Raw genomic sequence first — 14,939 nt, forward strand, 5'->3', positions numbered from 1 at the left:
GTGGAGTTCATTAGAAAGGTTGTTAGTCAAGGTCTGATGAACTCTTCTGGGGTGTTTTTAGAGCCCTGGTTTTTCAGGGCTGGTAGCCAGTGGTTATTGATTTTCAGATTATCTTCTGTTTTGTTGAAACTGTACTGATGTTTCTGAATTTCAATGGCTTGTAGAGCCAGCTTGGTCTAGTGGTCAGGAGCGCCAACTTCTAAACTGGCAAGCTGGGTTTGATTCACCACTCCTCCGCCACATGCAGCCATCTGGGTGACCCTGGGCTCCCCACAGCACTGATAAAGCTGTCCTACCAAGCAGTAATGTCAGGGCTCCCTCAGCCTCACCTCCCTCACAGGGGGTCTGTTGTGGGGAGAGGAAAGGGGAGTTGACTGTAAGCCACTTTGAGACTCCTTCGGGTAGAGAAAAGCAGCAGATAAGAACCAACTTTATTCTTCAGTAATCTCAGGGCTCCCTCAGCCTCACCTCCCTCACAGGGGGTTTGTTGTGGGGAGAGGAAAGGGAAGGAGAACGTAAGCCGCTTTGAGACTCCTTCGGGTAGAGAAAAGCAGCAGATAAGAACCAGCTCTTCTTCTTCAGTACTATCAAGGCTCTCTTAGCCTCACCTCCCTCACAGGGAGTATGTTGTGGGGAGAGGAAAGGGAAGGAGATTGTAAACTGCTTTGAGACTCCTTTGGGTAAAAAGCGGCATATACAAACCAACTATATTCTTCTTCTTCTTCGAATCATAGAATCATAGAATCCTAGAGTTGGAAGGGGCCATACAGGCCATCTAGTCCAACCCCCTGCTCAATGCAGGATCAGCCCAAAGCATCCTAAAGCTTCTTCTTCTTCTTCTTCTTCTTCTTCTTCTTCTTCTTCTTCTTCTTCTTCTTCTTCTTCTTCTTCTTCTTCTTCTTCTTCTTCTTCTTCTTCTTCTTCTTCTTCTTCTTCTTCTTCTTCTTCTTCTTCTTCTTCTTCTTCTTCTTTATAGCCTAACATAGTAACTGTTGAGTAATTCTGTGTCTTCCAGGTCAGTTTAGAACAGATAATGCTGATTTCTCAAGTTCATTTTGTCTGCAGGGCTTTTCGTGTTCTTTTATTCTTGTCTGAAGGCTACATTTTGTGACCCCAATGTATTCTTGTCCAGAGCTGGATGGTATGTGGTATAGTCCTGCACATGTAAAGAGGTCTGTCTTGCCTTGTATTTTTCTGGTGGGTCTGAAGACTGTTTGAAGGTTAAGTTTTTTCATCTATTTCCCCAACCAGTCAGTGATTCTTTTGACTTTCCCTGTGGGCTTTGACTTTCCCTGTTTTTCCTCAGCTGTGGGTTTTATCATGGTTTTATAGCTCTTCTGGTCTCATTTTTGGAGTAGCCATTAGCTCATAGAGTCCAGTGTAGACAATTCATTGTCAAGAAAATTAGTTTTGCAGATTCATTTGGTACTCTCTACTCCCACTTAATGGTGCCCCTCTTTCTGCCTGTGTGGCTCAGGGATCCTCATCCCTGGGCCTGACCCCCACCTGCCTATGCATCCTCCCTCTGCCTCCCCCCCCCCAGGCAGGCTGTTGCTTTCCCCTGCAGTCACACTGCCCACACCAACTGCATGCCATGAGGGTGCGGGGGGGGGGGAGGGAGACAGTTCGGAGGCCTTCTGCCATGGCCCCCAGGAACTGCGACGCCTGGCCCTCCCCTCACAGGTCCTCCTCCAGCAGTGCTGGGCAGCACATGCGGCTGGGAACAGAGGAGACCAGGGGCAGAGGGAGGATGTGAGTGCAGCATCACAGCTGCTGGGGGCCTTGACTTCCCCAGACCCCCAGTTCACCACCTCCTCTGGTGGGGCATGCTGACGCCAGCCCTGGGTCAGGTGGGGCGGTCCCACAGGGACTCGCAGGGCTCTTTGCCCCATCCCTCATCTCCTGGGCTGTCTGCTGGGAAGGTGGGAAGCTGGGAAGACAGAGAGGCCCCTGCCGTCTTGGCGCTGCAATGGTCTCCTCTTCTGCTGCGGGGAGATGTCAGCCTCCACACTGCCCAGCCTTCCGAGGTGGGGCTCAGGACCTGGTGGATCATGGCCCTCTGAATGGCTCCCCAGTCCCTGGACAAGCTGAAGGCTGGACTCATGCGACACATGCCCTTCCTCACTGGCCAAAGCCTGAACTGACGTGGCAGCTCACCTCCTCATGAGACAGACCAAAGTGGCTCTCACCAGGAATACATGTCTCCAGCATTCAAACAGGCAGGAATAACATTGATCCTTTAGGTTAGAGGTCCTCAACCCTTTTGAGCCTTTGAGCAGCTTTGGAATTCTCACACAGGGTGGGGGCACAATCACAAGATGGCTGCCACAGAAGGCAGAGCCAAACACAAAATGCCAGGGAGTGAGGCACTGGTGCCTGGCATGACACAAGAGCCAAACCACCAGGCCAGCATGGAAAAGAAGACGTTTATTTATTGTTGTTGTTGTTGTTGTTAGGTGCGAAGTCATGTCCGAACCATCTCGACCCCATGGACAATGATCCTCCAGGCCTTCCTGTCCTCTACCATTCCCTGGAGTCCTTTTAAGTTTGCACCTACTGCTTCAGTGACTCCATCCAGCCACCTCATTCTCTGTCGCCCCCTTCTTCTTTTGCCCTCGATCACTCCCAGCATTAGGCTCTTCTCCAGGGAGTCCTTCCTTCTCATGAGGTGGCCAAAGTATTTCAGTTTCATCTTCAGGATCTGGCCTTCTAAAGAGCAGTCAGGGCTGATCTCCTCTAGGACTGACCGGTTTGTTCGCCTTGCAGTCCAAGGGACTCGCAAGAGTCTTCTCCAGCACCAGAGTTCAAAAGCCTCAATTCTTTGACGCTCAGCCTTCCTTATGGTCCAACTTTCGCAGCCATACATTGCAACTGGGAAGACCATAGCCTTGACTAAACACACTTTTGTTGGCAGGGTGATGTCTCTGCTTTTTAGGATGCTGTCTTGATTTGCCATAGCTTTCCTCCCCAGGAGCAAGCGTCTTTTAATTTCTTTGCTGCAGTCCCCATCTGCAGTGATCTTGGAGCCCAGGAAAATGAAACCTGTCAGTATTTATTTGTACAGCAGTGCAAAAAGGCCAGGCACGATCCAAAGCAGGGCCAAGAATACTGTTTTTCCCTTGGTATCTCTCCCAGAGGATAAAAGACAGCCTACAAAATATAACTGGCCATAAACAGCTGAAGGACATCATTGGAGCCTACAGTTAAGTCAAAATTTCGCCACAGACCGCCTCGGCAACCAGCTCCCCTTCCCTCCCGCATCTGCAAAAGGACTTTTGTTCCAGCAACCTTCACGTTCTGTTCCTGGCCATTGTAAGTCCTTATCGTTCAGCCCAAACAATCGCACACAGCTGCATGTACCAGGCAGGCTAAAGACCTTGAGGAAGATAGTGGAGGGCTGATTCAAAGGCTCCCATCTCCCTGACTGGAGATATGTAAAAAAGGAAAGGGGAAACTATAATTCTGCAAACCCAGGTGACCCCTCAAATAGTTTTCAGCATTTAGAATCATAGAATCCTAGAGTGGGAAGGGGCCATCCAGGCCCTCTAGTCCAGCCCCCTGCTCAAGGCAGGATCAGTGTCAGGATCAGTGCCTGCTCTCTGCCATGTTTTGTCCATGAACAGGGGTTACCCCATTTTGTCTGTATTCCATTATTCTTTCCCAGGCTTTTTATGTAACCAAAGCCTCCTCTCTATGTAACCGAAGCTTACTTTCTGTTTCCATGTTATCATGATTTGTAGTGCTGTAGTGCTCTGAACTGTTTGTCCTTTGATCCCTGCTCGCTAGCTCTGCTTTTTGTAACAACAACATTGTATCTTGTCAATAGGCGCGGCCAGTCCAAGGACTTGTGAATTGTAGCACCCCTGGCAGGATGCCTGGGCTGACACCTGGGGATGAGGGCACCCTCCCCTTGGGAACATTCAAGTTTTGGGCAGGAGAATTGTATTGAAAAGGGCTTGCAGTTCTATCGTGGGGTAGATTTGACTTCTTGAGTTACAGTGACTAGAGTACTTCCATTAAATCTTTCTTATTATAGAAGTTTTTGTTGTGAGTTCTTTTAGCGCTTGACAATCAGCCTCAAGCATCCAGGAGAAGGATCTGTCCAGCCGCTGCTTGAAGACCACCAGCGAGGGGGAGCTCCCCACCTCCTGAGGCAGCCCCTTCCACTGCTGAACTGGACTCCTAGAATCCTAGACTGGGAAGGGGCCACACAGGCCATCTAGTCCCACCCCCTGCTCAATGCAGAATCAGCCTCAAGCATCCAGGAGAAGGATCTGTCCAGCTGCTGCTTGAAGACTGCCAGTGAGGGGGAGTTCCTCACCTCCCTAGCCCATTCCACGGCTGAGCTACTCAGACTGAAAAATTTTCCATTGTGTCTAGCTGGTATCGTTCTAACTATAGTTGAAACCTGTTTCTGCGGGTCCAAGAATGGGTTTAAACTATTCCAGGCAGAAAGTGAATCCGCACCCACTCCTTGGCAGGCAATGTGTCGGGGGGGGGGGGGCATGGCTAAGGACCACTGATTTAGGTCACTGTCAGCATTGACCAGCCTGTCTTGCCAGAGGCCTCTTAGCATATGGAGGGGGGGCTAGCCATGCTTGTGCAGACCGTACCGGCCATATCCCCAACTCTGTAGCCTTCCCTGGAGGTTTGGCAGAGCAAAACAGGTGCTTTTCTGCTCCTGCAGAAACTTTCCAGTGAATCTGGTTGCATCCTGCAGAGTATCCCATCCTTAAAAGTTTTGATAACTTGGCTACAGTTCAGCTTGCAATTTGTCCCAATGGAGACTGGACACATTTTTCACCCCACCACACTGAAGTAGCTCCTTTCTGTTTAAATTGTTAGTGTAATAAACATTTTTAACAGGCAGGGGAGTTGTTAGAGGAACTGCATTGAAACGCTTGCACGGTCCTTGGGGCAACGACCTTGACACGCCCCTGAAGTGTTTTATAACTGACGGTGTCAAGACATGTAGCGTGCAAAACTAAATTCCTGCCTTTTAAGTCTCCCAATCTTAATTAGGACATTATAAAACCACAAGGAGTTTACGTAAGGGAACCTGGTGATGTGCTATGGGGAGAGACAGTTACCAGAGCTCTCTGTCCCCCTTGACACAATGTTCTCTTGTCTCTGGTCCCAAGACCTTCAAATGCAACAAGCCCCCCCCCCCCCATTCTTGTGTGATCAGGCTTTGTGTCTCTCTGCAGCCCTCTCTGGTTCTCCTCTCCTGGCACATTATGTAGCCAGAAAGCCGCTGAAGGTTTTTGCCTCTGGGTTATATCCCATACTAGCAGGGAAAAACTGAGATAAACTAAAAATCTGGAGCGCTAGCCCTGTTAAAACGGTTTTGGCACAACAAAGAGTTTTGCGGCACTTAAAACCCCAACACGGTACATGTGGCATGAGCTTTCCCGAGCCCCAGGAAGCATCTTGAGAAGCATCATTTCTTCTTACTTCTTCTTGAGAAGCATCATTTCTTCTTATGCAGGCAATACAGGGCTATTCTGCGGCATGGCTTCAATTTGGAAGTAAAGCTGCAGTTTCGACCCAGATTCTGAATGAACTCTTTGCCTTCCTCTAAATTTCTTTGGGTTTGAACTATCTGTGCAAACAAAATGGGCTTTGAGGGCCTGTTTGCCCAGCAAAAGACTGCTCTTTGCCACAGCCATTGAGACCTCGGTGTCCTGGACGGCCTTTCCAGGGGGAACCTGCTAGATGGCGTTGGCCTCCTGGTCCCTTTCGGAGAGCATGTTGGGTCCAGACAGGCCAGACTTAATCTGCATCTGGTGAAGCAAGTCTGCTCCCATGAATCTTCACGGGAGGCCCAGAGGCCTGTTGGATGTATGGAGACAACATTGGGTAGAACAGAAGGCTGCATCTAACCTGGAGCACTGAAACTCCTCTGGGGGTGGGAGCCACCTGGCAGGGCCTCCAAGAAAGCCAAGGGACAACTGGGACCTTGAGGAGCTGGCTGGAAAACAGGGAGCCCGAGCCACAGGCACTCAGAGAGCGAGACAAGGGGGTGAGCCTGCTCAGTGGCTGTGAACACAGTGAGGGGTCCCATTGGGGCTAAAATGGCATTGGGACCATTAGCCTGTGGATGGGAGTCTGGTTAGGACATCTAAGCACAAGGTCTGGGTTTTACTCTCCAAAGGAGTCTCAAAGCAGCACCCCATCCCCTTCTCTTCCTTTCCCCACAACAGACACCCTGCAAGGGAGAAACTCTTCTGCAAGAACCACTCTGAGAGAACCTGGACTGGCCCAGGGCACCCAGCTGGCAGCACAGGAAGGAGGAGTGGGGAAGCTCTCCAGATTGGAGGCTGCCACTCTTCACCACCACATTGCTCTGGCCAGGGTCAGGCGGACCTGGGAAGTGGCTGGCCATTGGGAGCAAGATGACCAGGGAGGGCAGGACCGAGTGCCTTATAGCTCATGGTGTGCGATTTAGACGGGGCTGGCATGTCGGGATGGGCTTCCAAGTGCGTGCATGATGGCGCTCAAAGCCCAGGCAGCCTGCCGAGGGACTCCCCCATCTAAGCACTTTTTTGAAGGCTTCACAGGATGTCTTCTTCTAAGGGTCCACTTTCCAGGCTTCCTCCTGCTGGACTCCAATGTCTTCCAAATCCCCACTGCTACAATCTTTTGGGAAAGAATGTGGTCCGTCCGGGTGGGCCCACTGTCTGCACGGGAAAGGGTGCGTTTGCAGAGGTCCCTTCACTCAAAGGCTTGATGCAGGCTTTTGATTCAGTTATTTAATCAGCAATTGTGATTCTGCTACCATTATACATTATAATTCCACATTATAATGATCTGCCAGCTCTGAGAGATTGAATCCATGCTGTTTGGGAAAATGTATTGCTGATTAAAATAGCTTAGCCGCAAACATTAAGAAAGTCTTCTGATAGTTCAAGAAATTTCTGGAATGTTGGGCTCTGTTCCTTGTGTTCTGGAATGGTAAGTATGTACAGGGAATTTCCCCTCATGTTTTCTCTGAGCTACTATGAGCAATCTCTGTGTGGCATTAGTATTTATATATATTGAGGAATTACAGAATTGTTATGGTAAATCAGGTTCTTGTAAGCAGAGTTTTGTGAAATCCTGGGGTTTTGCAAAGGCCTCAGACGGGTTTTGCCAATTAGGTGGGAGTTAATTTTTTTCTCAAAGCCTGAAATATATTTCAGGGATTTCTCAACAGTAAAAAGATTGAGAAAGGCTATATAAATCATTGTTTACTTATAAAATTGCAGGATTAGTTATGAAAACATTTTGTTTCTTATGACACTAGGACTATGTTAATTTTTGTTTTGTATTTATATGGGCAAATTACTCAAGCCATAACTGCATACCTGTGGGGATGTCTCCATGCTGGAGAGGGACAGAGTGAAGTGACAGGTTCTCTATTAATTAATCTCAGTTTTCTACAACTGGGGATGCATCTGTCTATTAGTCTGTAATCTTGATATTTTTATTTCCTTTACCATGTCCCCCCCCCAGTGTTGAACCCAAACAAATGATAACCTTATTATACACTTAGCTTATTTTTCCTATGAGGCCCTTTGTTATGCTGTGAACTAATTTAGGGCCCATCCTCTGCCTATAGGTATGGACTGCTAATTCCCATTTCATTGTCCCTGAGGACATTGTCCCATGAACTGTTCAGAAAAAACAGAATAGATCGAAGAGGTGGAGGAGTGGCACTGTATGTGAGGAAAGGGCTTACCTGTCAGGAAATTCTAGTGAAGGAGAGTATATCTACAGTGGAAAGCATCTGGGTGAAAATAAGCGAGGGGAAAACAAACAGTGTGGTGGTTGGTGTCTGCTACCGACCGCCTGACCAACGAGAGGATGTGGATGCTGCACTTTGTGAGCAGCTTGAGAAAATATCCAAACGGCAGGACCTTGTCATCATGGGTGACTTCAATTTCCCAGATGTGTGCTGGGAAACAAACTCTGCGAAGCGTCCTCAGTCATGCAAGTTTCTGACCTGCCTGGCTGACAATTTCATTTATCAAATGGTAGATGAACCCACAAGAGGTTCAGCCATACTGGACTTAATACTGACCAACAGGCAAGAGTTGGTGGATGAGGTGAAGGAGGTGGGGACCCTAGGGGGAAGTGACCATGTCCTCATAGAATTCCTTTTGAGATTGGGAGCCAAGGAAGCTTGTAGCCAGACGCGGATGTTGGATTTTCGTAGGGCAAACTTTAATAAACTCAGAGACATGATGAGTGTCATACCATGGACGAGAATGCTGGAAGGGAAGGGAGCATGTGAAGGGTGGGCGCTACTCAAACAAGAGCTATTGCATGCTCAATCAATGACTATTCCAGAAATACGAAAACACTGCAGGTGCTCTAAGAAGCCTATTTGGATGAACAGAGAACTTCAAGAGGAACTAAGAAAGAAAAGGAAAATGTTCAGGAAATGGAGGGAAGGACAGAGCTCTAAAGAAGAGTACCTACAGGTTACTAGGCACTGTAGATCAATCATCAGAAAGGCCAAAGCTGAGAGTGAGCTAAGATTGGCCAGGGAAGCCCATTGTAACAAGAAAAGATTTTTCAGTTACGTGAGGAGCAAACGTAAAGTAAAGGAGGCAATAGGCCTGCTGTTGGGTGCGGATGGACAAACTCTAAAGAAAGATGCAGAGAAAGCAGAAAGGCTTAGTGCCTATTTTACATCTGTTTTTTCCCACAGGTCAAAGTGTTTAGGCACATCTAGAGATGGCTGTAGCCAAAGGATAGTGTCTGGGTGGCAGGTTAACATGGATAGAGAGGTGGTCGAGATGCATTTAGCTGCACTGGATGAGTTCAAATCCCCTGGTCCAGATGAAATGCACCCGAGAGTACTCAAAGAACTTTCCAGATAACTTGCACAGCCCTTGTCCATCATCTTCGGAACCTCTTTAAGGACTGGAGATGTCCCGGAGGACTGGGAAAGAGCAAACGTTATTCCGATCTTCAAAAAAGGGAGGAAGGATGACCCGGGAAACTACAGACCAGTGAGTCTGACCTCTGTTGTGGGGAAGATAATGGAGCAGATATTAAAGGGAGCGATCTGCAAACATCTGGAGGACAATTTGGTGATCCAAGGAAGTCAGCATGGATTTGTCTCCAACAGGTCCTGCCAGACCAACCTAGTTTCCTTTTTTGACCAAGTAACAGGTTTGCTGGATCGGGGAAATTTGGTTGATGTCATTTACTTGGATTTTAGTAAAGCTTTTGACAAGGTTCCCCATGATGTTCTGATGGATAAGTTGAAGGACTGCAATCTGGATTTTCAGATCGTTAGGTGGATAGGGAATTGGTTAGAGAACCGCACTCAAAGAGTTGTTGTCAATGGTGTTTCATCAGACTGGAGAGAGGTGAGTAGCGGGGTACCTCAGGGTTCGGTGCTCGGCCCGGTACTTTTTAACATATTTATTAATGATCTAGATGAGGGGGTGGAGGGACTACTCATCAAGTTTGCAGATGACACCAAATTGGGAGGACTGGCAAATACTCCGGAAGATAGAGACAGAGTTCAACGAGATCTGAACACAATGGAAAAATGGGCAAATGCAATTTAATAAAGATAAGTGTAAAGTTCTGCATCTGGGTCAGAAAAATGAAAAGCATGCCTACTGGATGGGGGATACGCTTCTAGGTAGCACTGTGTGTGAACGAGACCTTGGGTACTTGTGGATTGTAAACTAAACATGAGCAGGCAGTGTGATGCAGCGGTAAAAAAGGCAAATGCCATTTTGGGCTGTATCAACAGAGCCATCACATCAAAATCACAAGATGTCATAGTCCCATTGTATACGGCACTGGTCAGACCACACCTGGAGTACTGTGTGCAGTTCTGGAGGCCTCACTTCAAGAAGGACGTAGATAAAATTGAAAGGGTACAGAGGAGAGCGACGAAGATGATCTGGGGCAAGGGACCAAGCCCTATGAAGATAGGTTGAGGGACTTGGGAATGTTCAGCCTGGAGAAAAGGAGGTTGAGAGGGGACATGATAGCCCTCTTTAAGTATTTGAAAGGTTGTCACTTGGAGGAGGGCAGGATGCTGTTTCTGCTGGCTGCAGAGGAAAGGACACGCAGTAATGGGTTTAAACTTCAAGTACAACGATATAGGCTAGATATCAGGAAAAAGTTTTTCTCAGTCAGAGTAGTTCAGCAGTGGAATAGGCTGCCTAAGGAGGTGGTGAGCTCCCCCTCACTGGCAGTCTTCAAGCAAAGGTTGGATACACACTTTTCTTGGATGCTTTAGGATGCTTAGGGCTAATCCTGCGTTGAGCAGGGGGTTGGACTAGATGGCCTGTATGGCCCCTTCCAACTCTATGATTCTATGATTCTATGATTCTATGATTCTATGTGGGAGTACATGAAAACTTACACTTTGCATAAAACTTTGTTACTCTTAAAGGTGCCACTGGACTCAAATGTTGTTCTGCTGCTTCAGACCAACAGAGCTACCCGCTCTGTTAATGTGACAATTTAGTGAGCTGGCTGATTTTATTTATACTCTGTTTGTGTCACTGAATCAGGATATTCTTCATTTATAGCCCAGTCAATATACTCAGAGGCCCAACTGAATAACGTTGTGTGTGTGTGTGTGTGTGTGTGTGTGTGTCAGTGCCCTTCATGGCTCTCAGAGCCAGAATGAATTATACAACATGCTATATAAATTAGCACAGTCTGCATAATTCATACAAAAGGCAGGATCCCACTTTTCTTATCTCAGAATGTGGCCTAGAATGTTATTCTACAGCCCTCAAATGAGGCACTTCTGATTTCATTACCACTACTAACATGTGGGTGGAACAGGGGAAGATGCTGTATCTCCTGAATTTTTACGCCTGCCTGCCACTACAAAAGGCGTGTGCCATTTTGTTTCTTGTTTTGACCAAATTTTAGATCCTCGGCCTGCACTTAAAACATTTTCTGTCGATTGCTTTGAATTGTGTTCTCTGAATACTGGGAGTTAATGTCATTCACAGGATAATAACTTATGATTAGATATAATTAGCATTTGTATTACCCTGCCCTCTAAAATTGTGCCCCCAGAGGAGTTGGCAGACCCATCTCAAAACAGCATAGATGCCAAGGGGGGTGGGGAGGAAGTTTCTTCTCCTGCTGGTGGAAATACCATCAGCCACTGGGAAACAGAATCAAAATACAAAGACCCACAAGGCTACTGACAAACTTTTTAAAGTACAGCCTACTTCTAAAATCACTGTACCATTTGGGATCTGCTTGCAAAGTAACTCCGTACTATTATACAAGATTCCAGATTTGCTGGGAAGCACCAGAAAGAAGTTTAGGATTTCTGTTAATTTCCACTTTTTAAAAAGATCTACACTCCCTTTTTTGTTTGCTAAGATATCCAAGACAGCTTACGAACGCTGTATATTTATCAAAACCGCAAGCCATCATGTGCCGGGAACACTTCAAAGTCAGTTTACAAGATCTAGGCAATGGCCGACTTTAATGTGTTTTTATCTGTATATTTTTATATGTGATTTTATTATGATGTAATCCTCCCAAGTTTCAGGGGATGGGGCAGAAAATAAGTATAATTATAAATCATTTAATACATTAAAATAATGAAAGCGATAGAAATAAAATGGATGTACACACCCTGATAACCAGAGGCTCACACAGCCAAACCCAAGGCAAAACATTTGACTAGTATTTGACTAGCAAACAGAGCATCCCTGGATTCCCAAAGTTGTGTTTGCATGTTTAATTATTTTTAAATGCGGGGTGGGTGGGAGTATCACTTACCACTTTTGTTTTCACTACTGGATTATCTTGAACCTTGATGCCATTTTTCTCTTTAGTCTCTGTGCTGTTATTTTCCATTTTGTTATCTGTTGGAGATACAGAAAAGATTTTGCATTGAATCTCTGGATAAGTAACTGGCTGGAACATGTTTTGTTTAGAATCATAGAGTTGGAAGGGGCCATATAGGCCATCTAGTCCCACCCCCTGCTCAATGCAGGATCAGCCTAAAGACCACCAGTGAGGGGGGACTCCCCACCTCCTTAGGCAACCACTGCTGAACTATGACTGTGAACCATTTTTTCCTGATATGTAGCTGAAATCAGGGTTAAGCCCATTACTGTGGGTCCTTTTTGATGGATTAGCTTAGAAGTTATCCTTTTTCCTGGTCCAGGTGCAGACCCACATGTAGGACCAGTTGTCCCCGGATGGGGTGGCAAAACCTTCCTGAAAAAGGCGGCAGCCAACTGGTATATGGGCCTGTTTGACATGGAGGCACCTGAGCCGTTGGATTACGACCTGTTCATGCGAGCCCTTAGGGCGCATTTTGAAGACCCTCTGCAGGCCGACCATCCCATGAACAGCTGAGAAGCCTGCGTCAGGACACAAGAACTGACTCCCGATATGCTACCGAGTTCTGCTGCCTGGCAGCCAAGGTCTACTAATGGAATGGAGCCACCAAGGTCCAGTTTTTCTGAGAAGGCTGAGAGCAGACATGGGGCAAGCAAGCCAGTTGGGATGGGTGTGCCTCTCAGGGGGAAGGGAGGCCTGTTTCTGCATCATGGAGATGGTGGAGGCGTGGCGGGCCAGAGAAATCGACCAAACACCCTTGAGCAATGAAAAGTGAAAAGTGAGCCACGACGATTTCTGGCAGCCACAGGCCTTCCCTGCTGCCTGGGAAGGCACCCCCAGCCTGGGCTAGCCAAGCCCTCCCCCCCACCCGCCCGGCTCCCACCTTCCGCCTGCCTGCCGACACCGGGGCCTAGGGACCTACCTGGCGTGTCAGTGGGCAGCGTGGCAATGGCGGGCATGGGCCAAAGATGGCTGATATTGGGGAGTGGGCGGGTCGGGGGGCACCTTTGCCCCTCCCAACTGGTCAGTCCTGGCCCAAGGGGACCTTCCTGCACTTTCCAGACTCACAGGACCCATGCTGGTCTGTCTGTCTGCACTCCAAAATACCAACAGTTGCTGGTAAGGGCTTGCCAAAGCCCATAGCCCAGGAGAGACACACCTGCACCTCTCCTCTGTACCCTTTCAATTTTATCGACGTCCTTCTTGAAGTGAGGCCTCCAGAACTGCACACAGTACTCCAGGTGTGGTCTGACCAGTGCCGTATACAATGGGACTATGACATCTTGTGATTTTGATGTGATGCCTCTGTTGATACAGCCCAAAATGGCATTTGCCTTTTTTACCGCTGCATCACACTGCCTGCTCATGTTTAGTTTACAATCCACAAGTACCCCAAGGTCTCGTTCACACACAGTGTTACCTAGAAGCGTATCTCCCATCCAGTAGGCATGCTTTTCATTTTTCTGACCCAGATGCAGAACTTTACACCTATCTTTATTAAATTGCATCTTGTTCTCATTTGCCCACACTCATCTGCACACACACACAGCCATACCAGTGCAGGCAGTTCCTTCACCCCCCCCCCCCCAAGGCCACAACCCAGCCTCTGAGTGTTGGCTGGGCTAGGGCAGGTAGGTGCCTCCGCCTGCTGTCCTTGGGAGGCTCCCAGAAGCCAACCTCCATCCCTGAAGATGCCCAACAGCAAAATGAAGGTAAGTGGCATTGCTGGGTTTGTGGGGAGTGGGCCTGAGTGGGGCTGGCCAGTCAGAAGGCCTCCGGGGACAGGAAGTAATGTCTGGACAGCCTGGACAGGCCCCCAATAGTCTCCGCCCAGGAAACTATATTTGTTTCTCAAATACAGGACAAGCAAAGTGTTAAGGATAATTTTTTTTAAAGTCCCATCGCCTCCTGCTAATCCCTGTGACTTTGTCAGACCTGAGGACAGGAGTGGGGGTACGGGTTCAAGGAGTCCTAGACTGGGGGTACACATGCATTCACCTTAATCCTGAGATGGTTCGTGCTCTTGGGGTGGGCTTAGAGGAGTTGCAATAACCCATTTAATTTGTGCAGATCATAGAATCATAGAATCATAGAATCATAGAGTTGGAAGGGGCCATACAGGCCATCTAGTCCAACCCCCTGCTCAACGCAGGATCAGCCCAAAGCATCCTAAAGCATCCAAGAAAAGTGTGTATCCAACCTTTGCTTGAAGACTGCCAGTGAGGGGGAGCTCACCACCTCCTTAGGCAGCCTATTCCACTGCTGAACTACTCTGACTGTGAAAAACTTTTTCCTGATATCTAGCCTATATCGTTGTACTTGAAGTTTAAACCCATTACTGCGTGTCCTCTCCTCTGCAGCCAGCAGAAACAGCATCCTGCCCTCCTCCAAGTGACAACCTTTCAAATACTTAAAGAGGGCTATCATGTCCCCTCTCAACCTCCTTTTCTCCAGGCTGAACATTCCCAAGTCCCTCAACCTATCTTCATAGGGCTTGGTCCCTTGGCCCCAGATCATCTTCGTCGCTCTCCTCTGTACCCTTTCAATTTTATCTACGTCCTTCTTGAAGTGAGGCCTCCAGAACTGCACACAGTACTCCAGGTGTGGTCTGACCAGTGCTGTATACAATGGGACTATGACATCTTGTGATTTTGATGTGATGCCTCTGTTGATACAGCCCAAAATGGCATTTGCCTTTTTTACCGCTGCATCACGCTGCCTGCTCATGTTTAGTTTACAATCCACAAGTACCCCAAGGTCTCGTTCACACACAGTGCTACCTAGAAGCGTATCCCCCATCCAGTAGGCATGCTTTTCATTTTTCTGACCCAGATGCAGAACTTTACACTTATCTTTATTGAATTGCATCTTGTTCTCATTTGCCCATTTTTCCATTGTGTTCAGATCTCGTTGAACTCTGTCTCTATCTTCCGGAGTATTTGCCAGTCCTCCCAATTTGGTGTCATCTGCAAACTTGATGAGTAGTCCCTCCACCCCCACATCTAGATCATTAATAAATATGTTAAAAAGTACCGGGCCGAGCACCGAGCCCTGAGGTACCCCGCTACTCACCTCTCTCCAGTCTGATGAAACACCATTGA

General features: G+C 47.8%; 1 protein-coding gene across 2 annotated transcripts in view; it reads right to left on the bottom strand.

The window, feature by feature from the left end:
- SLC2A9 (solute carrier family 2 member 9) overlaps positions 1-14,939 on the bottom strand; it is an 82,875-nt gene that overhangs the window by 55,788 nt on the left and 12,148 nt on the right. For both annotated transcript variants that reach the window (XM_077302327.1, XM_077302325.1), the window contains exon 2: positions 11,770-11,855. In XM_077302327.1, the coding sequence (XP_077158442.1) occupies positions 11,770-11,847 (78 nt within the window). In that variant the 5' untranslated portion in view covers positions 11,848-11,855. The remainder of the gene's footprint in view (positions 1-11,769; positions 11,856-14,939) is intronic.

This window comes from Paroedura picta, chromosome 10 (genome assembly GCF_049243985.1).
Source record: "Paroedura picta isolate Pp20150507F chromosome 10, Ppicta_v3.0, whole genome shotgun sequence".
Classification (NCBI taxonomy): domain Eukaryota; kingdom Metazoa; phylum Chordata; class Lepidosauria; order Squamata; family Gekkonidae; genus Paroedura; species Paroedura picta.